Here is a 24,055-nt window from a genome sequence, read left to right as displayed (position 1 = left end):
GGCCTATGCATCACTTTTGCTAGAACCTTTTCAATATCCTAGCATACAGCCACCCTAGACTAGAACCTTTTCAATACCCTAGCATACAGCCACCCTAGACTAGAACCTTTTCAATGTCCTAGCATACAGCCACCCTAGACCAGACCCTTTTCAATGTCCTAGCATACAGCCACCCTAGACATGAGTTATTTTTCTAAAGCACAGCAGATTATGCCATTTCTTTTCAAAAGCCGTCAGAGGCCCTCCACTGTAAAGACAATAAATGCCAACTTCTCAGCCTACCGTCCAGGGCCTTCCAGTCTGCCCCCAGTTTACTTTTCTAGTTCTTTCTCCCATGAGTTAGTTACCTCCCTAACCATTTACCACAGCCCTGGTGTACCCTACTCCCGTTACTTCGAACTACTTGCTATTCCAAAAAACGCGCCTGACCTCTCACCTTGCTTGCTGCTTGTGCCACCCTCTCCCTCTGGAACATTCTTCCCCCAACTCTGCCAGAGGGAATCCTTCCATCCTGTAAGGCTTATTTAAATTCTCTCTTTTTCTTGAGACCTTCTGTGGTAGGCAGAATAATGTCTCCTCACCAGCCCCAAATATGTCCACATCCTAGTCCCTGGAACCTATAATGATGTTACCTTATACATAAGGGGACTTCAGGTTGCAAATGGAATAAAGGTTGCAAATCAGCTGGCCTTAAAACAGATTATCCTGGATTATCTGGGAGGACACAATGTATTTATGAGGGTCCTTAAAAGTAGAAGGGGGAGGCAGAAGAGGCCAAAGTAATAATGTAACGTACAAAAGTCTCAACCCACTGTTGCTGGCTTTGAAAGTGGAGGAAAGGGTCCATGAGCCAAGGAATGTGGGCAGCTTCTAAAATCTGAAAAAGGCAAGGAAACAGATTTTACCCCGGAGCCTCCAGAAGGGAACGCAGTCTGGCAAACACCTTGATTTTAGCCCAGTGTAGGACTTCTAACATACAGACCTATAAGATAACAACGTGTATTGTTTTAAGACATCAAGTTCGGGATAATTTGTTATAGCAGCCACAGAAAACTAATACACGTTCCCAGAGCACACTTTTTCTCTCTGAGATGCAGTTCCTTAAAGAAAATAATTGCTACTGACAACCATAGAGGGCTGTGCAGAACGAATCAAAATAGGTACCAAAGATATTCTTATTCTTGCTGAAAATGCCTGCTTTAAACTACTTTCTTTACATCTACCTCATTCATTCTTTCAACATGTACAGACACTGTCGATGTGCCAGCACTAGGAACGAAATTTGAACAATGAGCCAGCTCTAGGAATGCAAGTTTGAACAATGAAAATTCCCTGTCCTCAATAAGGTTACAGGGCATTAGGGAAGACAGAAAAGTTAACAGAAGATAAGGAAGTAATACGATGCTTACATTATCCAGCAAACAGAGGTGGCCAAGGGAGGATATGGGAGGAACACCTAACCAAGTTGTGGGTTCAGGGAAAGACTCTCAGAGGAAATGATGTCTAAGTTGAGACCTCTAAGACAAGCAAGAGTTAAAACAAGTGTGTGTGGGGAGGCGGTCGGGGGCAACATCCAAGCAAAGGAAAAAAGTATATGCAAAATCCTAGAAGTGGAAGTGCCCAGGTACTTCAGAGGAACAGCAAGCGGTGTAGCGGGACCACAGACACAGAGAGAGAGAGTAACGGAGAAAGATAAAGCAATTGAGGTACGCAGAGCCACGTCACCTAGGACCATGTAAGTCATGTTAAAGATTCTACTCTTTATCAAGAGCAACAGGGACCTACTGAAGGGTTAAAACAAAAGACGTAATCCACTGGTTTGGAAAGCAGAAAGTGAATTGAAAGGAGGCAAATTAGAGGAAAAGAAACCACATGAGACAGTTCTGACCTATGTCAAAAATAAAGGCATTCTCTACTCACTCACTTACTCATTCTTCCATTTCAATTAATACTTTTCTAAAGCCTACTACTGGCTTGTGCTAGGCTCTGGGAATAAGAAGGATAATCCCTGCCCTAGTAGAGTTTAGAGTGTTTTACAGGGAGACAGACTTATTAATTAGGAAGAAATGACAAGACATGGTGATTAATGAGATATGGGAAGTGAAGGAAAAGGTGAATCAAAGATGACATCTAATTTCTGCTTTGGGCAACTAAGTAGATGGAGGAGCCATTTGCTGAGATGGGGAGCATTAAAGGTAGAATAGGTTCATCTGGGGGTAGATGATGAGTTCCACTTTGGATGTTCATTCACTCAGGGGACATTTACTGTTTGATGAGGATAAGAGTAGCTATCTATGAGACATGGCCAGTAGGACCCTGAATATAGAGGTCAGCAAATGAAGAGAAGGATCTCAACAGGGAATGGCCATGATTTACTCTTCTATCATGGTAATAAGTACAGATGCTTGCACCAAAAGTGAATATCTACTCTTTTCCAATGGTATTTACTTAGTACCTACTATGTGAACACAGTGAACAAAAGAGACTAAGCCTGTCCTCAGACTTTACACCCCAGCAACGCCTGCCAGCAATCTGTGGTCCCACATGATGCTCAACGTGCCTGCCAAGGTGTTTGCTGCCCGAGGCTGTACCCTCACTTCTCCTCTTGGGCCATTCCATGCTTCTAGGTAAATAGTTACAGTGGGACGTGCTGCTCCAGGAAGGAACTTTCACTGATCACAAGGACAAAAATGAGGACACCTTGATGCGGATTCCTAGATCCTTTCCTTAGTCTTTGTGTCCTTGGGCTAGAGAGTCTGCTTAATGTCAGACATAACATGGCACAATACCAACCTTCCAGGAGGCTTAATTATTTAAAAATGTGTGCAGACTTATATCGCTCACAGGTGAAAGCTGTCTGAAAAGTTTTGTTAGATAGTATTAAAAACCTTTCCCATATCTTGATGCTTACATAAGCATTAAGATGAAGTATCAGAAAGAGCATATTTTGGGAATTTTAAGCAAAATCTTACAGTTATGGAGTGATATTATATAAAAGGACTTAGAAGGCTGCAAATGAACATGCCTTCTTTGTCTTAAATCCTCTCCTTGACCTCCAGAAGCCTGGCAATGTGATAAAATCTTATCTGACAGAAAAAATACTGGGGTATTTTGGGCTCTTCGAATAATCCTAGAAGCACAGACTTGTAAAAGAACAAATGCCACAGAAACTAAGGTTAAAGGCTTTAAGCATAAAAAGGAAAAGAATGTAAAACATGCAGCTACCTAGCCCTTGCAGTTTTGAAGGTGGAAGTCCCATAGGGCCTACCTGTAAGGATAAAAGGTTTTAGATTAAGGAGTTTCAGAGAGAAGGTCACCTCCTTATAGACTGGAAAATGAGACATCTGGGAAAGAGAGACACAAGCTATGCTCTCTTGAGGGGAAGGAGAGCTGCTCCCTGGTTCCTGAGAGGTACTGTGGAAAATATTCTACATAATCATTGCCATGTGGCAGTGGCCTCAGCATGTTCTCAAAGAGCCCATGCTCCAGCAACTTACTAGGAATATATAACCTGAGCTAGGACCCGCTGTCCCAGAAACAATGAGATGGCGCAGCTCCAGCGGCGGTGGTGGCACGCAACTCCTCTGCCTTCGCACATAAAACGTGGAGCGGCAACCCTAGCTGGCACAAGGAGGACAGACAGCAGTTAGGGGTCACAGTACTGCACCCCTGGCTTCGGCAATGGACAAATGGTATGCGTGGTGGGGTCATCTGGTTTGAGCTAAGGGAGTCTGAATAGCAGTGAAGAATAGTGAGAAAATATCTTCACATGGTTTCTTAGCCCAAAGCCCAGGGTTGGATCTCCGAGGTGGGAGGCCCTGCCCACAGATACTCACCTATAGTTTTCCTGACACTTAGGTGTGGCCTAGTGCTTCAAATAGACCAGGGCTAGGGTACAGATATTTTCTGAGGCACAAGGGTCTATAGAAGTCTGGTACTTTCCCACCCAGACTGTGAATGGTACAGGATAAGGGCAGAAAATGCCAGAAAAGTATAGCTGCACAAATTGGTTTAGTGACACTCATACAAAACAGTCAAACATTAGATAATGTATATAAAGCATTAGCTTAGAGCTTTGTTCATAGTAAGTGCTCAATAATGCCAAATAGTATGATCCACTCACAGAGATATACTCACGTATAGATATGTACACCTATCTCTACCACTCTGGAGAAGTCCCGATAGTCACTCTGCTTTCTGGACCAAAAGAAGGTCAACGGTCATGGGCCCAGATAGGCAAGGTTCACCCTCATGAATGTCATTTCAGCAGCAATGTAGACTTTGCAGGGAAAAGCCAAGCCAAGGGACTTCAATTCGAGGACGTTTACTCTTCTGCTATCTGGCCAAAGATGGGCAAGGCAGGAGCCAGGAAGCAGGGGAACCAGTGTGGGGCACTAGCAGCACAAGGATGGCAAACAGAAGAGGCTAAGGTAGAGCAGTTTTCTGGGGCAAAGACGCCACACTGAGCCCACGGGGCTATAGTAGGGACCTTTCAATACATCCTCCTGCACGGGATTTTGCCGCTCACCCCCAGTGCTTCCTCCATTCTTGTCAGAAGGCCTAGCGCGAACCGAATCCCTCTTTGTTCTCAATCTCACATTCTGGTTTCTCCTCCCTGGCCTTCCTACACCCACGTTTTCTTAGTTGATGCCCACTTCCATCAACCCCCTGAAGCCACCTTTTCAGATCCTCAGCCAGCCCTGTAGCAAGAGGAGTGTGTTTTCGCTGCAGAGCATCCTAAAGGGCTAGTTTGGCTCCTGACACCTACTTTACACGTCTAGTTCTGCTCTGGAATAGTCAACACAAAACAAACGTGTACTCTGATCGTACTTGCTCTCTTCTCTCATTTTGCCTCAAACAGAAACCACAATATTTAATAATCTGGTTTTACTTAAAATTCTGCCTTTTTTTAGACAGCTAGGATATTGTCTTCCTTAAAACCCAGTTATTTTAGCCTGTAGTATCTGCTCACAAACTTACTCTCTCACAATAATGTTGCACAACATGGAACATATACTCTTGAAGATGAAACTGCTTGAGAGTGTGAAAATGGAAATGTTCAGGGAAAAATAATATGTAAGTGACAAATATGATAACAATGAAAGCAAGTGGGCCAGAAATCAAAGAAAAACAAAATTTTGAATTGACTCTCTAAATGGGAAACAGTCTGACCTCTGTTATGCGAAAACGTACCTCTCGCCATTAGGCCCCACTCTGTTGATTAGTTTTTCCATGGCTTCCTCTGTCTCCTTCAGTTTTTCTTGTAGTTGAACAAGCTCAAAATTGGCTGAAAAATAAGCATCAATCTAAGAACCGTCATGTACAACTCCCTAAGCCCTTTTCTGAAACACGGCTGGCTGTGACGCTCTACAGTAATCCAGGCTGGTCCTGAGATTCAGCTAATCCAATCAGGACACAAAGGGTACTGAGGTCTAGACACCAAGACCTAAAGGATACACATTTAGAAAGTGATGAATAAATCACTCTCTCACACACAGAAATATAGCAGGACCAGCCAAAGAAAATACCTAGGAGTGAAAAACATAGCCCTACACAGTCAGCCAAGAAGGAATGAAGATAACTCCTTTCTAATTCAAATGATACTTGAGGATAAAGTACCAAATCTGCTAAAGGACTTCAGAAAAGGTGTTAAGACCCTGAAATGAACAATATTTCACCTGTCCCTAGGATCTGAAAACTTATATGGAAGATAACAGTATAAAAGTTACTCTTCTTCAACAGAAGAAGTCTTGAACTAGGGCTGAGACCTTCCTGCCCAAGGTTTTCTACTTCAGTCATCTGGGGTGAGTGGTATAACCCTATCTCCCAGAAGCAGCTTTCTCAACAAGGGTCAGACAGGACCACAACTACTAAAAGTAATGTTAAGACCCTAAAAGTAGAACATAAAAAATCAATCACTCAATCAGTACACGAAATGAACTTTAAGGTAACAGGAAAATAAAATGTTGCTCATTATGTAGATAATCTAGTTATTCTGTTTCACACCCGAGTATCATTGTACACAGATATATTTAGAGGGTCACTATAAAATGTAATATTTCAAAGGCTTTTTAGTACTTGTACAACAAATTCTTATGCATGCAATTAACATCTGTGCCACACAAATGCTTAGGTTATTTTTATTTTCTGTATGATTCAAAATTGAAGCATAAGAAGTTGATATAATTGCTACTACATTATCTTTGTTTTAAATGCATTATGTGACAGGATACAGAATTTGCTACTCTTTAGTTCACAAGTCTTTAAAAACAATTTCATGATGCATTTACAATCACTTTTGGTAAGACACTATTTCAATTAAGAATGCAAAAATTCAAAAAAAAAAAAAAAAGAATACAGCAGGGATCACAGTCATTTTGCTGATGCCTTTCTTTTAAAAAACTCCGATGAGGCTTCAGTATCCACAGGATAGTTTGGCCTTCAACAACACAGCTTATCCTGCCTACTCTTCATGCCTTCTTTCCCACAGCTGCCCTCTGTCAGACTGCGTCTTACTCAAGCACCCTATCTAATAGGCCCTCCTTCATACACAGCTAGGTGCGATTTCCCAGAAGGCTTTCGCCAAGTCCCTTCCTTCTAGGTGGTAAACTTTTCACAAGTTATTTTTCCCTGACATTCATCCTAGACTATAAATTCTCAGAGGGAAGAGGCATGCCATATATATTTCATTTTTCCAGAGAGCACAGAATATTCTAATTGGTCGGTAAATATTGGATGATCATGTTTCAAGAGTCAGAAGTGTTAAACTCTGTCCCTAGATCTAATAACTGACTTTGACAATGACTTGATCTCACTGCCTCAGTTTTCCTCTATGTGAAGTAAAGAAATTTGCTACCAATATTCTGAAGTCTAGAAATGAGAAGTAACCCATTCCGAGTGTAAAATATTAAGCTGCTAATATATAAAAAAAGTGAACTGGTGGTTGTTTTCTTTTTATAACTATCTTTCCCTTAAAAGCCCAACATCAATATGGAAACTTGAGAATTCCCAGAGCTAAGGTAAAAATCGGCATCAGATTAATCTGGGACAACTTTTGAGACATGCTTTTAAGACATATCCACAGATTGTCCCTCTGGCTGTATTACAGCTGTCTGACTCAATAAAACTTATAAATATACTGAAAGGGGCACTTACTAATTTTCCTGTGGATGCTTCCAGGTGTGGCAGTAGAGCACTTCCGATCCTCTGCAGTACTTTTCCCCTTTGAGAGCTGAGAATTGAAGGAGGTACAGTACATCAACAGCAGCTCAGAACCTCAAAGTCATGGAACCCCTCATATTAAATGGAAAAAAAAAAGGTTGGGAGAAAATCAAATCAAATAGCAACATTAGAAAAACATCTCAAAAAAAAAAAAAAGCCAACAGAAGGTTTCCAAGTAAAAAATTATCAAGGTCAAGGCACAAGAAAAAAATCTCTTCACAAGCCATCTGCCTTGCCCAGGCTCATCCAAGACTCAACCTGGGCTGCCTGCAGAATTCCTAGGCAAGAATGAAGTCACCTCTTACTCTAGCTAGGAGGGCAGCCTCCTGCTTCTACTTACAGTGCCCAGGCCCAGGCTCATGGCTGGCCAAAGCCCGCCTGGAGGTAGAACTTAACTGGGAGTCTACTTTTAAAAGGACCCAAATTGGGCTTCCCTGGTGGCGCAGTGGTTGAGAGTCCGCCTGCCGGTGCAGGCGACACGGGTTCGTACCCCGGTCCGGGAAGATCCCACATGCCACGGAGGGGCTGGGCCCATGAGCCATGGCCACTGAGCCTGCGCGTCCGGAGCCTGTGCTCCGCAACGGGAGAGGCCACAACAGTGAGAGGCCCGCATACCACAAAAAAATAAAATAAAAGGACCCAAATCATATCTCCCCAGAGCTGGGAAATATCAGGCTTAGTTTCAGGACGCGGCAGTTCTGTTTCAGGAGAATTACTACAACTGATGTTAAAAACAGCACCTCATGCTCCTGCGGGTAAAAGGAAGAAAAAGTGGTGTTGGTACAGTCATTATTTGGCCTCACAGTGGCTACCTCGAAATCATTATGCCAATCCTCATGATAAAGTTCTTCTTAGAACACCTTTATGCCTTTACAGTTTGCAAAGATGCCCAATCAAGAAAAAATTGGGGCAGGGTCGGGGGAGGGCAGGCTTTGAACTTTATTGCTCAGCGGATTAAGAACTAGAAGATTCAGGTTCAAGTGTTGGTTCTGCATTTTTAGTTGTGAATTCTGGGGCAAACTGTTCAGGTTCTGAGTGAAGATTTTCTCATCTGTAAAACTGAGATACGTGACAGCTATCCTAGGTACCTCATAAAGAGGAGGCAAGATTTAAAGAGATGATAGATTTGAAAAAGGGTTATGAACTATTAAAGGGTTTTAATGCTGACAATGATTTTTATTATGATGATACTGGATTTTCACTGATGAAATATGATCAGGATGACTCCACTTACCTTAAATAAAATGTACAGTATATATAAAAAAATCCCAAAACCGTAGATTGGAATAATCTGCCCCATCAGGCCTCTTCCACTACCTCCTCCTCCAGTGCCTCCACCCGGTCCTTTAGCCTTTGCAAAGGCCTCTGCAAGGTGAGACCTCTGGAAGCGAGCCCCAGAGGTCTGGCCATCTGAGGGGGCCTGGTGATGATGCATCATAGGTGGAAATCGACCCAACTTCCCTGAGAAAATAAATTAATCAGTCTTTATTACTTCTACTATTTTACATATGGCTATTAGGAAAACACCTCACGCACTGAGATACATAACAAGTCAACTCAAAAGTTTAAGAAAAAACGGCAACTTGATTATAAGGATATAGAGGCATCACAAGAGTATCACACGTATAATAAATATGATGTGGCAATCTCTAGCTGTTCACCAAACCCATTTTCTCTTCCTTTTGGGTCCACAGGTGGATAACATTGTTCAGCTTCCCATACACTTAAATGTGGCCGTGTGACTGAGTTCCAGACAAAGCAATGTGAATGACAGGTGCTAGTTCAAGGCCTGGCCTATACAACGTCCCATGTATTGAACTCCACGTTCATTTCCTTTCTGCAGGCTGGATGCTAACACCTACAGAGACATTGGAAGTCATGTGTTGAAAATGGCAGAGCTTCCATCAACCCGAGTTCCTGAGTAACTGTGTGGCACAGAGCCGTCCACTGCCACCACCTCACCAACTTAGAACCATCTGGACCTGTTTATGTGAGTGAGAAATAAACTTCTGTTGTGCTAGGGCCATTATACACTTTGGAGTTTATCTGTTAGAGTAGTTAGCCATCCCTAACTAATACACATAAGGAAATGCAATCTGATCTCAGAAGAGAACACAATCAGAAACTGGAAAGCCATCAGGATACCAGACAGCTACTCTCACATTCTACTTCAATCGTTCTCCCTCTCTGTGGGGCCAGAGGGCTTTTTTCTCTGTTCCTCTGTGCATATCTTCCTCATTCTCATTTCTCCGCCAGCATTTCTCTAGCTTCTCTGTGAACATAAAGGAAGATGTTCACTCCCAAAACACCTCAATCTGCATGTCCTTCAAGGGGCCAGCAGAGACTGGTCATAATTCCAAATTCCCTGCATACCTTCTCAGCTTGGGTAGGTATGCAGCACTTTCTAATCAGCTGTAGCTGAGCAGACAGGATTCATGTAGTACAAACGGTCACAGGGGCTCAGTCCTGTGAGTGGAAGTGCAGGGCTTAGAGAAAGGAGCGTGCATCAGTTTTCTCACATTTTTTTCTTCCATCAGGGGCAGCCAAACATTAACAGCGTCAAGCCTCCTCCAAGTCACAGGTGACAAAGAAAGGAAAGACTTCTCTTCAAAAGGCCATGTAAACAGGCTTGTGTGGATAATCCATTGACAGAAAACACTAAGGAGCAGAAAGACTTCCCGACTCAGGCTCTAAAAATACAAACTACACAGTAAAAACTGTTGGATTTGACTTCAATAAAATTATGGATTTCTGTTCAATAAAGAATACCATAACAGGGTTAAGATAGATGACAGGCAAGGAAAAGCTTCTGCAACGTCTAAAATTGACAACGGATTAAATCTCTAGCATAGACAAGGAATTCTTACAATTTGATATGAACATCAGAGGAAACCCAATAGAAAAATGGCCAAAAGATATGAGTAGGAAACTCACAGAAAGAGAAGTTCAAATGGTTAACAAGTACATAAAGAGATGATCAAAATAAAACCAACAAGAAAAATGCTAATTAAAACAATGAGCTAGTACTTATACCTATAAGAAGGGCAAAAATTAGAATGGTGGGTAATAGTAGGTACTGTCAAAGATGTGGGGAGGCAAGAACTCTCGTGTATTATGGGTAAGAGTGTAAACGGATACAGCCATTCTGCTAAGTGATCTGGCTGCACTGAGTGACATTAAAGCTACGCCCTATTATCCAGTGATCCTATACTGGTGGATAAATTCCAGAGAAATTCTCAAATAAGGCTGTCTGTATCCGAATTCAAACTATAGACTCTATAGACCTGTGTGAGAATGTTCACTGTGACGATGTTGTAGCAGGGAGCCTGAAGTAACTTGGATCTCTGTAACTGTTAGAATGCAGAATCAAAATGGAGTAGATACAAACATGAAATTCCACGCAGCTTTTAGAAAACACTTTAGATACACCTACAGCAATATGAACATATCTTAAAAAGCACAGCATTGAGAAAAATAAGCAAATACCACATGTAAGCTAAAGACACACTATAATTATACTACGTATCTTTCAAGCAAATATGTAGGTATAAGGACATAAAACAAACACATTAGAGTGGGTGCACATGAACGGAGAAAGGAATGGGCATGTGGAGTGAAGGTAAAGGGTTAAAAAGAAAGTAACGAAATAAGAAAGCAACCTTGCACTGGTGATGTTAATCGGGGGCTACGAACTGAGGACTATCTTCAAGTCAACTCTCTGCTCCTGAGGTGAGAGAGATGGTGGGTGGGCAGGCAAGGAGTGAGACAGGCAGCCACTGGGCCTGGGGGCTGCCCTCTGCCTGTATCCTCTCTCAGCCGGGCTCCACCCCAACAATCCTTTTTTCCCTCTTGATACTGACTTCGGGTGACATGGAAGTTAGAAGAAATGCTTCTTTTTAAGAGGAGGCCAGCAACAGAAGCACAACTTCAGACAGTAGAAGCAAGCAAGCAGGTCACTAGTCCTTATTCTGGGTACTGGTGACTATTTTGCTACTAAACTGTCAAGGATCTTAATATCTTAAATGGTCCTAGCTTTAAGGCTATAATGCACTTTGAACAAATGCCTAGCCAGCATGTAAGAAGCTAACCTTTCCCTTGAGAGAATCTGATATATCGGGTGGTTGCTGCTCAATAAACTACATTTAATATCTGTAGTAATACGTTGTTGAACTTCATTTAATTGTACTGAGAAGACTGTTCTCAAAACTTGCCATAAAACAAAATATAAAAAATTAAAACCAAATAATGGCACAAAAGGCATTATTTTGCATTTCTAAAATCGAAAAATGATGATGCTAAACATCACACATCTGCCCCCAAAACTTTTATAGATCTGTCAGCCAAGAAGATTTATTGGACCACTATTATGTTCAGGACTCTGTGCTGTAGGTAGGAAAGGAAGAGAACCATAAATGAGACGGAAACAATGGTTCCCACGTGAAACAATGCTTTTAAAAAGTAGCATATCCAAAACAAACAGCAAAAAAGGAACAGGGTACTACGGATCTTATTACTAGACAAACTAAACGTCTAAGTATTGAAAGAATGCAAAAAAAAGGGAGAGGAATCAGATGGGATCAATCACTGAAGGGAGTGAGACTCAGAACAGAAGAGAAGCAAAGGCACACTAGGAGAAAAGAGGACTGTGTGCAATGAGAAAAAAGATGAGAACAAAGAAATAAGAACAAAGAATAAATAAGGTTAACTCAAATCCAATAAGGGAAGTAACAAGAGATAAGGAGAGGAAAGCAGCGGTGGGTTAAATGTTAACTTGTGTCATATAAATTTAATACTGTGGATCTAGGATCAGGGAAATGATTTAATCAGAAGGGTGTCTGAGGAGGATTATTCCAGCAGTTGAGTAAGGACCTAAGAGAGAGAAACTAGGATCTGGGAAATCAGCCAGAAGACAGCTATAGCTATAGAAAGGAAAAGATGGGTCCAAGGGCTTTTACCATGTAATGATCAGCAACATTTAATAATGAATGGGGAGTGGGGGATTGGAAAACTCGAAGGTTGGTTTAAGATACTAAGAGAAGACAATGAGGAAAACTGGGAGGGCTTATGGTTAGGGGAAGACTGAACACCTATTTTTCACATGTTAAATTCTAGGCGTTGTTGGCATATTCAGAGGAAATTTTTATTAGACTGTAGTTAGGCTTGAGAAGAAACTCTGAGCTACCTAAATGACAAAGCTAATTAAAATTGCATGAACAGTTCCCGTACCAAAAAAAATGGAGGGGTATGTGTACTTATGTGCAAAAATAGGAAGAAAAGAAAACTGCGCTGGTCAAAGAAGACCAGAAGCAAACCAGTATCATAAAAGTCAAAGGAGGATAGACTTTAAAGCAACTGAGAAATCTAGAACAAACTGATAAAAGACTAACGGCTATCCCTGTTTTTAGACCCAATGTATTCTTGGGAAAAGGATGGCCATCATATGTAATCTTGACTGTCCACCTATTTGGACAATAACAGAAACCAATATACTACAAAGCATCATAGAATCTTCAGAGTCAGAAGGAGCCTTAAAAGTCATCCAGCCTCTCAACAAATGCTATGGGGACAAGACATTCACATGCAAAAGAATGAAGTTAGACCCCAACCTCACACCATATTAAATTTCTAAAAACTAACTGAAAATAGATTGGAGACCTAAATATAAGTGCCAAAACCATAAAAGTCTTAGAAAATAATAAACATAAATCCTACAAAAAAAACCCAAAAACATAAATCCTTGTGACCTTAGATTAGGCACTGTTTTCTTAGATATGACACCAAAAGCACAAGCAACCAAAGGAAAAATAAGTGGACTTCATCAAATTTTAAAACTTTTGTGCTGCAAAGACACCATCAAGAAAGTGAAGACAACCCACTGAATGAAAGAAAATATCATATATCTGATAAAGGTTGAGTATCCAAAATATATAAAGAACGCTTACCACTCAACAAAAAGACAATCCAATTAAAAATGAACAAAATATCTTAATAGACATTTTTCCAAAGAAGATATATAATGGCCAACATGCACATGAAAAGATGTTCAACATCACTAGCAATCAAAGAAATGTAAATTAAACCCACAATGAGATAGAACTTTACACCCATAGGATGCTATAATCAAAAAGACATAATCGATGGGCCATCCCTGGTGGCGCAGTGGTTAAGAATCCGCCTGCCAATGCAGGGGACACGAGTTCAAGCCCTTGCCCGGGAAGATCCCACATGCCGCAGAGCAACTACGCCCATGAGCCACAACTACTGAGCCCGCATGCCACAACTACTGAAGCCCAAGTGCCTAGAGACCATGCTCCGCAACAAGAGAAGTCACCAAAAAGAGAAGCCCGCGCACTGCAACAAAGAGTAGCCCCTGCTTGCCACAACTAGAGAAAGCCCGTGTGCAGCAGTGAAGACCCAACACAGCCAAAAAATAAATTAATTAAAAAAAAAAAGACATAATCTAAAGTGTTGGTGAGGATGTGGAGAAAATGGAACTACTGTACTCTGCTGGGTGGGAACGTAAAATAGTACAGTTGCTTTGAAAAACAGTCTGGCAGTTCCTCAAAAAGGTAAACAAAGTTTCCATATGACCCAGCAATTCTGCCCTTAGGTATATACCCAAGAAGAATATGTTCACACAAAAACTTATGTACAAGAAAGATCTTGCTGTGATTTATGTCAAAGAGTGTTCTTCCTATGTTTTCCTGTAAGAGTTTTATAGTGTTCGGTCTTACATTTAGGTCTTTTTTTTTTTTTTTTTTGCCGTACGCGGGCCTCTCACTGTTATGGCCTCTCCTGTTGCGGAGCACAGGCTTCGGACGCGCAGGCTCAGTGGCCATGGCTCACGGGCCCAGCCGCTCCGCAGCATGTGGGATCTTCCCGGACCGGGGCACGAACCTGTGTGCCCTGCATCGGCAGGCGGACTCTCAACCACTGCGCCACCAGGGAAGCCCCCTACGTTTAGGTCTTTAATTCATTTTAAGTTTTTGTGTATGGTGTTATATATATACACGCACGTATGTGGAATCTAGAAAAATGGTACAGATGACCTATTTACAGGGCAGGAATAGAGATGCAGATATAGGGAACAGACGTGTGGACGTGGTGGGGGTGGGGGAGGGAGGGTGGGATGAACTGGGAGACTGGGATTGACGTCTGTGCATTGCCATGTGTAAAACAGATAGCTAGTGGGAACCTGCGGTATAGCGCAGGGAGCTCAGCTCGGTGGTGATCTAGATGGATGCGATGGGGGGTGGGGTGGGAGAGAGGTCCAAGAGGGAGGGGATATATGTATACATACAGCTGATCCACTTTGTTATACAGCAGAAAGTAACACAACATTGTAAAGCAACTATACCCCAATTAAAAAAAAAAAAAAACTTGTACAAATGTTTAAAGCAGCATTATTCATAATGGCCAGATGTTCATCAGCTGACAAATAAAAATGTGCTGTATCCATACAATGGAACAGTATTTGGCCATAAAAGAGGAAGGAAGTGCAGACACATGCTACAGTATGGATGAACTTCGAAATCATAATCCTAAGTGAAGAAAAGCCAGTCATGCAAGACTACATATTATATGATTCCATTAATATGAAGTGTTCAGAATAGGCAAGTCCATAGAGACAGAGAGTAGCTTTGTGGTTGCTTGCTGGGGGGAAGTAGGGAGGGTGGAGAGGGGACAGAGGACAGTGACTGCTAATGGGTATGTTTTTTTTTTTCTTGAGGGGTGACAATTCTGATGATGGTTGTACAACTTTGTGACTATATTAAAAGCCACTGACTGTGCACTTTAAACAGGTAAATTGCACGATATGTTATTTATCTCTCAATAAATTGGAAATTTTTTAGAAGAGTCATCTAGTGGTGGTCTTGGCTCTGCTGAATACCATCAAACAGGAAACTCAGTATTTCTCCCCACAGGAAGCCCATGCCACGTCTGTACAGCTCTGATTGTTAGAACTGTCTTCTTTATATTGAGTTAAGGGGTGAGCAATGGGAGTAAGAAAGGAAGTGTGATATAGGGTTTCAAAAAGCAATACTAAATGAATGGTGATGTGGCAAGAAGTAGAGAAACATTAAAATTGATTTTAAAAGAGATTATTGATAAAGAGATTGTAGACTAGAATCAAAGAAGCACTGAAATAGTAGAGAATACTATCTTCAAAGGTAGGACGGGGAACTGAGAGCAATGGAAGAGACAGGCTAGATGGTAAAAAATATGTTTTATATCCTAGGAGAAATCTGTGCATTTTATATTCAATGTAATAGTTCACATGTTTACTACTGAACACTTAACAACATGCCAGGTACTGTGTCACACACTGAGATTAAAATGATAAATAGAACAATTCCTGTATTTAAAGAGTTTATGAACAAGAAGTATAGTTACAACATGGTAACTGTACTGTAACCATCAAATCCAATGGCTTTTACTCAGCTCTCACTCTTAAGACTCCTCTACTACACAAGAAAGTGATTACCACAAGCCTTTCAATAAATATTGGATTAATCTGAACAAATTCTTGTCAAACTTTCCTGCCTTATTATCTGTGGCATATCACTCTCCTGATTTCTTCTTTCCCCACTGACTAGTCCTTCAACCTATTTCTTCCCATCTCTTTTACTGGTTCTTCTTTAATCCTCTCTCCCCAACGTTTTGTTTCAATCTTTGTTCTTTCCTTATTCTTCTTCCTTTGGTAAACTCATTCATTCTCAAGGCATACACTGTAATGTCCAAAATGTATAGCTCTAGTTCTGACCTTTCCTCTAAGCTCTTATCTCTAAATCCCATTAATATGTATGTCCTTTTGTGTGTCTATCAACTCAAACCTAAAAGTGAAACTAATTTTCACCTTCCAAAACCTGCTCTCCTCCTGTATTTCTTCTTTGTGGAGTCACTCTCTCAGACCTTTAGGCTTCAGACCTATAACCTCTGCCACCTGTGACCAAGGGTACACTTGAGATGGCAGGCTAGGGTCAGAATGCTGAATTTGGAACAGATTTTTCTCTTCATAAAGTTAACTGTTCTCAATAGGGAGCAACCTCACCTCTTGGATCTTGGTATCACCATGTTTCTTAGAACTGAACAGCCCAGAATGCCTAAAAAGTCAATGGCTAGCGAACACCTGGAGATGTCTAGCTGAAATGATTTTTTAAGAAAAAAATTTTAAAGAAAATACTCCAAGGGTACAAAAAACTACAGATGATAATACATGAGCGCCTGTATACCTACCTACCACACAGATATAACTGGAGCCCCTTATGTCTCTTCCTCCCACCCTCACTGAAATAGCCACAACTCCGAATTTGGTTATTATTAGAATATGTGCTTTTAGACTTTACTATGTAAGTATACATCCATGAACAATATACAATATTGACTGAGTATTTTAAAACTTTATATTATGAATGGATGGTGGTGATGGTTGTATACCAGTGTGAATGTACTTAATGCCTCTGAACTGTATATCTAATGGTTGAAATGATAAATGTTATGTATATTTTAACCACAATTGAAAAAAACCTTTATATTACAGTATCACACTGTACTGATGTTTCTGCAACTTCCTTTTTGCCTTTTGCTGGCAAAATGTATACAGTTAATACATGCAACTCCAGTTCATTCACTCAAACTGCTATATAACATCTCCTTGTATACCTATATCACAATTTTTCACTATTACAAATGTTCTACTTTATAGCTACATTACAAAAAGGATTTCTGGGGTTTTAATTGAAGTATAGTTGGTTTACAATGTCATGTTAGTTTCAGATGTACAGCACAGTGACTCAGTTTTTTTTCTTTTTTTTGGCTGCGTTGGGTCTTTGTTGCTGCGCGCAGCAGCTACTCTTTGTTGCGGTGCGCAGGCTTCTCACTGTGGTGGCTTCTCTTGTTGCAGAGCATGGGCTCTACGCACACGGGCTTCAGTAGTTGTGGCTCGTGAGCTCAGCAGTTGTGGCTTGTGGGCTCTAGAGCGCAGGCTCAGTAGTTGTAGCACACAGGCTTAGTTGCTCTGCGGCATGTGGGATCTTCCTGGACCAGGGCTCAAACCCGTGTCCCCTGCACTGGTAGGCGGATTCTTAACCACTGCACCACCAGGCGAAGTCCCAAGTGATTCAGTTTTATATGTATACATACATACACACACTTTTTCAGATTCTTTGCCCTTAGAGGTTATTACAAAATATTGAGTATAGGTCTCTGTGCTACACAGTAGGTCCTTGTTGGTTAATCTGTTTTCTATATAGTAGTGTGTATATGTTAATCCCATACATATGGTAATATATACACAATGAAATATTACTCAGCCATAAAAAAGAATAAAATAATGCCATCTGCAGCAATACGGACAGCCCTAGAGATTATCATACTAAGTGAAGTAAGCTAGACAGAGAAAGACAAATATCATAGGATATCACTTATATGTAGAATTTTAAAAAAAGATACAAATGAACTTATTTACAAAACAGAAACTCACAGACATAGAAAAATTTATGGCTACCAAAGGGGAAAGCGGGAGGGGTGGGATAAATTAGGAGGTTGGGATTTGTGAGTTTGTTTTTTAATTGCTTTAAAACAAACAACTAAAGAGATCAGAACATTAAAGATATTAGAACATTAAAACTGCAGACCTTCCAAAATAGAAAACAGCTGTGTTCCCTATCTCTCTATGTACTTAAGTATTCTATTAAATGGACTTGACTAAATCCCAATTGTTTATTGAAAGCTTTCCCCATATTTAGGTTTATTTAATTATTAAAAGTTCACTTAGCAAATCATTTAAGCTTGACTAAAAGCTTAATGGATTTTACAGAGTGCAGTTCTACTTTCCCTTGTTAATAACCATCCCTACTGCTAAAAACAAAAACAGAAACTCTAGCACTGTTAACAAAAGAGCTTTCTGAGAGCAACATTAAACCATTTGCAGCATTTCATTCTTAGGGCAAATAAATCAATAAAGAACAAGATTACCACAGAACAAGAAAGGTCTTAACGTAGCCAGTCCTTTAAGATACGAAAGCGTCTCCCTAAATACTGAGGACGTTCTTGAGGTCATATCTGATTCAGTATTACTTAAAGTGGGGGCTCCAACAACAGCTGACTGTCTCCTCCTCACCAGCTCGTCTCCCCCAAGGGCCCATCTTATCACATTCCCCTCCCACCTAACTCTACTTTGCTGACCACTGCTTTAATGTTTTCTGCTTGTCTAATCAGATTTTTTCCTTCATCTTTTACCAACCTCCCCACTCCCAACTCACCCTACATATTATTATTATTATTATTATTTTTGCGGTACACGGGCCTCTCACTGCTGTGGCCTCTCCCGTTGCGGAGCACAGGCTCCAGACGCGCAGGCTCAGCGGCCATGGCTCACGGGCCCAGCTGCTCCGCGGCATGTGGGACCGTCCCGGACCGAGGCACGAACCCGTGTCCCCTGCATCGGCAGGCGGACTCTCAACTGCTGCGCCACCAGGGAAGCCCCCTACATATTATTAAAAGAGATATTTGTGTGTCTAAGTTGCTTAGCATGGGGCCTAGTCCATATATTCAACACATGTTAACTATTACTGTTTGTTACCAGAATAATCTTCCTAAAGCATAATTCTAACTGGTCTTGCCATTCCTTTGGTCAAAAGCTTTCAACGGTTCCCATGATGACAAGAGACTGCATCACACAGGAGAGAGCAGAGGGAAGTATCAATAAAGTGAGTACCACCTTTTCAGTCAGAGTTATTAAGATCCTCGCTGTGTGTCCAACTATTTAAGTGGAGGTTAAATTAACCTTACTAGAGCTCATTTTCATCATCTATAAAATGGCTATCATGAGACCTACTTCTCAGGGTTGTTACAAGGGTTACAGATTAAATAACATATACAAAGCTCCCAGCACACACAGTAGGTATTCAGCAGATTCTGATTTTTCCCTCCCTACAAAGTGAACTCCTAAACAACTGAATTCCACAATGTAGCCCAAAAGTACCTCTTCATGCTTCTTTCTCATTACATACTCCTGATTCAGCCAAACTAGACTTCTCAGCATGCTTTGAGCCTGCCTTGTGATTTCTTACCTCTCAGCCTTTGCTTACTCCAATGGTTTTGCTTTTCCCTCCAACTCCACATATCTAAATCCAGCCTATCCTGAGCCCAGGCCAAATACTGCCCTTGTCCCTGAAGCATTTTCTCTTATCATCCCCATTGCTTAGAATACACTGTCTGAGCCTCTTTAATGGCACTCATCACACCTGGCCTTATTCAAGAGTTCTATTTATGTGTCTTACATCCTCTATTTGAATGGATTGGAACAGAAATGGGTAACATCTTCCACTAAGTACCATTTCTACCCAATTTTAGCTAGTGCTGATTAAAACCCACAAAGCATACCTGAGAATAAGAAAAGCAGCCTCTGATACCCAGGAGCTGGTCTGGTGTTGCTATGAGCTAGCCTGGCACTCACAGTTAGGTCTTGGTGTTCTCCTCTTACACATAAGCAATTTCAGACACGAACATCAGGCAAGACCATTCTGTGACCATGATGGATCAAGACAAAAGAAATAAAAACATTGTGTAATCTGTCTGAGCGCACACAAAACATGAACACTGCCCAAACCAAAAAAATATCAAATAGCCCCTATTCCTGGATGATGAGTGACTGCTGCTTCTTTGCCAATTATAGCTATAGCTTTTCTTTAGACTGCTCTCTCTTGACATAAACTCTACTAAGATACCCAGTCATAGAATGTGCCCCACTTTCTGACAGCACCCGATCCACAGCAAAGCCCGACATCCTTAAACCTTCCTCAAAATCACCTAACATGGGGCTTCCCTGGTGGCGCAGTGGTTGAGGGTCCGCCTGCCGATGCAGGGGACACGGGTTCGTGCCCCGGTCCGGGAAGATCCCACATGCCGCGGAGCGGCTGGGCCCGTGGGCCGTGGCCGCTGGGCCTGCGCGTCCGGAGCCTGTGCTCCGCAACGGGAGAGGCCACAGCAGTGAGAGGCCCGCGTACCGCAAAAAAAAAAACACCACACCTAACACAAGCCTAAATCCTACAGTAAGACTTTTCTAACACTCTTACTGAGATGCTGCGTGCTTCCTCATGGTGTGCATCCTCCTTTGCTGCAACAAGCAATAAACCCAATTTATTCAACTGTAGGTGCATTCCTGGTGCTCTGTGGCTGAAGGACAAACTATGAACTTCTTTAATAGAAGTCTAGTATTTTCTTTATGCTTACAGAGCATGCTCTGGGTCTTGCATGCTATACACTTTGTTGAACTGATCTGAATGACTTACACTAGGCCTGCTGGCCTTGCTGTAATCTGAAGACCCAGCCCAGTCACTCTCAGAGCTAAAAATAGTTTTTTACTTCATTATCCTGTTTTCAATTTCACAGTTTTGAGAACAGAAAATGGCAGTCAGACTGATCGAGGTGCCCCACACCCACCCACCTCTGAGTTTCTGAAATTGAAAATGTGTCTAATTTACATTCATTCACAGCCTCTCAAATTGTCTCTGCTCCTCTTTGCACACTTTCAGAGTAGATGTCTGATGTTTCATTAAGAGAAAAGGTAAAGGACCAAAATAATCCATTTGTCTCAGGCACCTACATACCAACACATAAAGAGCTAATTTAAGATAACAAAGAATTACGTATATGTGTGTGTTACCTATGCACGTATAAATACGTATACACACATATATACACATATGTGTGTGTATGTATTTTCACATCTTGGAGAGCTTCAGAGTCAGTGAGCAGGACTCACTTGAGGAGAATATGGTGACAAAAAGAGTCTGAACTATTCCAGAGGAACAGGGTTACTGGGGAGGGGCTGGTAAGGAATCCTGTTTATAGGCATTCAAAGTGAGACGCTCAATGGAAAACACAGGTGGGCAGGGTCAGCAGGAGAGATGCCAAACGTAACATTACGGTAGGAGTCCCCCAGGCCCCAGCCAACGGAGATGGAAGGTAGGACTCTCTTGAAGCCAATTCTAGCATAGAAGCAGCACACTGTCACCTTGGAGGGCTTCAACTACTCTGGAACCTGTTCAAAGTCCCAGTCAGCTAACCAGGAACAAGTGACAAGTTCCTGACCTAGTATGCTGACATCTTCATGTTCCACAGGTACATAAGGTGAGTCAGGGAATGGTTACTCTGGCCAAAGAAGAAACCTGTTGGTGAAATCAAACGAGAACCATAGGAGAAAGAGATCATGCCATCTTAGAATTTGTGGCAAAAATGTAGGGGGTGTGTGAAGGCAGAATTAAGAAGTCCTGAGAACAGAGACACGTGGTTCCATTTCATGAGACTCTAAGAAGAAAGCTCTTAAAATGCATTTTTGCTTGGGCATTGAAAAAATTCTTAAGCAGGTGGGGAAGGCAAAGGAAAACAGTAGATGTACTGGTAGCTATTCTAAAAGAACAGACAAAAAATGAACAGAAGAGCACATCAGCAATCAGCATGAAAGAGTAGCAAGACTTGGAAGGACCACATGAGGAGGCCAAGGTCCAAAACAAATTAAGGTTTACAAAAAGGCTAGCAAGGGCTTCCCTGGTGGCGCAGTGGTTGAGAGTCTGCCTGCAGATGCCGGGGACAAGGGTTTGTGCCCCGGTCCGGGAGGATCCCACATGCCGCGGAGCGGCTGGGACCGTGAGCCATGGCCACTGGGCCTGTGCGTTCGGAGTCTGTGCTCCACAACGGGAGAGGCCACAGCAGTGAGAGGCCCGCATACCACAAAAAAAAAAAAAAAAAAAAAAAAGGCTAGCAAAAGCAAAAAAGGGTATTTTTAGAGTGAAAAGGCAATTTGCTTGATGATAAAATGTAATGCTGAGAAAGCAGAATTTCTCAACCTCTATTTTGCTTCCATATTCTCTATCAAAGGGTATCAATTTGGGGTTAAATGGGAGAGAATTAACAATCCTAGAGGGAAAAAAAGTTCCAGATGGGTGAGGAGGGTAAGATCAAGTCTGTTCACTAAATAATTTCTACCAGGAAAACTGGTAAAACTTGCACATAAGGTCACTGAACTGAAGAAAGTTTTAAGAAATTATATTGATAAAAAGAGAAATCTTGAACGAATGGAGACATAATTATTTTTCCAGTTTGCAAAAAGCAAAAGGTGGATAGTGGACTTTTCAACTATAGAGAAGTGAACGCTTCTTGGACTCAATTCTAAAAAGGATTCTTCCTTTTTTTTTTTTTTGATGGAGTGGACATGGAAGGGAAGAAACTTTTTTTCTGGTTATATAAGAAAAAAACCCCGCATACCTATAGAAAATTGAGAAAGTAGAGAAAAGTATAAATAACAACCACCCATGTTTCCATGACCCAGAAATAACCACTGTTAAGATGTTGACCTACTTCTTCCTAGTGAATACATACAGTGAATACATCTTTACTTTTCATTTATAGTATACAATTTTCCCATATTATTTGGAACTCTTCATGAGGAGAAGAAAGAGAAAAGGAGATCCAAAATGTATTAAAAGAGATTATGGCTGAAAAATTCCCAAACCTAAAGAAGGAAACAGATATCCAGATACAGAAAGCACAGAGGGTCCCAAACAGGTAAACCCAAACAGACCTACACCAAGACATATTATAATAAAAATGGCAAAAGTTAAAGAGAGGATTCTAAAGGCAGCAAGAGAAAAACAAAGAGTTAATTACATAGGTTCCCCCATAAGGCCATCAGCTGATTTCTCTACAGAAATGCTGCAGGCCAGAAGGGAGTGGCAAGATATAGTCAAAGTCCTGAAAGGGAAAAATCTGCAACCTAAGGTACTGTACCAAGCAAGATTATCATTTAGAATAGAAGGAGAGACAAAGAATTTTTCAGACAAGCCAAAACTAAAAGAATACAGCAATACTAAAACTATCCCCTAAAAGGAAATATTGAAAGATCTTCTCTAAATAGAATATATAGAAAAGAGAAAATCACAATTGGAAAGCAAATTACCTAAATAAACCAGTACACAGATTAAAAAAAAATCAAAAAATTTCTGTGAAAGTGATGATAACCACAATGAACAGCAAAACGATGAACATGAAGATGTAAAAGGGGACACCAAAATCATAAAATGTGATGGAGGAGAGTAAGCAAACATAGATTTTTAAAATTTCCTTGAATGTGTTTGAGCCTATATGACTACTAGTCTAAGGCAAGTAGATATGCAATGGGGTTAACGTACTTGAAAAACAGGGTTACCACAAATCAAAAACATAAAATAGACTCACAAAAACCAAAAAGAAGAGAACATAAGTATAATACAAAAGAAAATCATCAAACCACAAAAGGAAAAACAACAAGAAAAAGGGACAAAGAAGAAATATAAAATCAACAGGAAAATAATGTTTAAAATGGCAATAAATACATATCTATCAATAATTACCTTAAACGTCAATGGACTAAATGCTCCAATAAAAAGACAGAGTGGCAGATTAGATTAAGAAACAAAAGCCTACAAGATGCTGCCTACAAGAGACCCACTTTAGGGCAAAGGACACACATAGACTGAAAGGAGACGGAAAAAGATATTTCACATAAATGGAAATGACAAGAAAGCGGGGATCACAATACTCATATCAGACAAAACAGACTTAAAACGAAGGCCATAAAGAAAGATAAAGGACACTATATAATGATAAAAGGATCAATACAAGAAGAGGATTTTACGCTCATCAACATATATGCACCTAATATAGGAGCATCCAAATACATAAAACAAATACTAACAGACATAAAGGGAGAAAATGACAAGAATACAATAATAGTATGAGACTTTAACACCCCACTCACATCAATGGACAGATCTTCTCTGGACAGATCTTC

General features: G+C 41.0%; 1 protein-coding gene and 1 long non-coding RNA gene across 8 annotated transcripts in view; one reads left to right on the top strand and one right to left on the bottom strand.

Annotated features, from left to right (window-relative positions):
- RIC3 (RIC3 acetylcholine receptor chaperone) overlaps positions 1-24,055 on the bottom strand; it is a 54,695-nt gene that overhangs the window by 17,692 nt on the left and 12,948 nt on the right. For 6 of the 7 annotated variants that reach the window (XM_027115478.1, XM_027115479.1, XM_027115473.1 and 3 more), the window contains exons 2-4: positions 8,456-8,682; positions 7,156-7,231; positions 5,194-5,287 (exon numbers count right to left, since the gene is read on the bottom strand). In XM_027115478.1, the coding sequence (XP_026971279.1) occupies positions 5,194-5,287; positions 7,156-7,231; positions 8,456-8,682 (397 nt within the window). Of the gene's footprint in view, positions 1-5,193; positions 5,288-7,155; positions 7,232-8,455; positions 8,683-24,055 lie in introns of those variants that run through there. The other variant, XM_027115477.1, reaches the window with a different exon arrangement.
- LOC113625043 (uncharacterized) lies at positions 8,712-9,951 on the top strand. The gene is made up of 2 exons (XR_003434548.1): positions 8,712-9,211; positions 9,759-9,951. It is a non-coding gene; the product is annotated as an uncharacterized LOC113625043 (long non-coding RNA).

This window comes from Aethalodelphis obliquidens, unplaced genomic scaffold (genome assembly GCF_003676395.1).
Source record: "Aethalodelphis obliquidens isolate GAN/ISIS:26980383/991018 unplaced genomic scaffold, ASM367639v1 scaffold14, whole genome shotgun sequence".
Lineage (NCBI taxonomy): Eukaryota > Metazoa > Chordata > Mammalia > Artiodactyla > Delphinidae > Aethalodelphis > Aethalodelphis obliquidens.
Note: the sequence above shows the minus strand (reverse complement) of the source record. Positions and strands in the feature narration are given on the sequence as shown.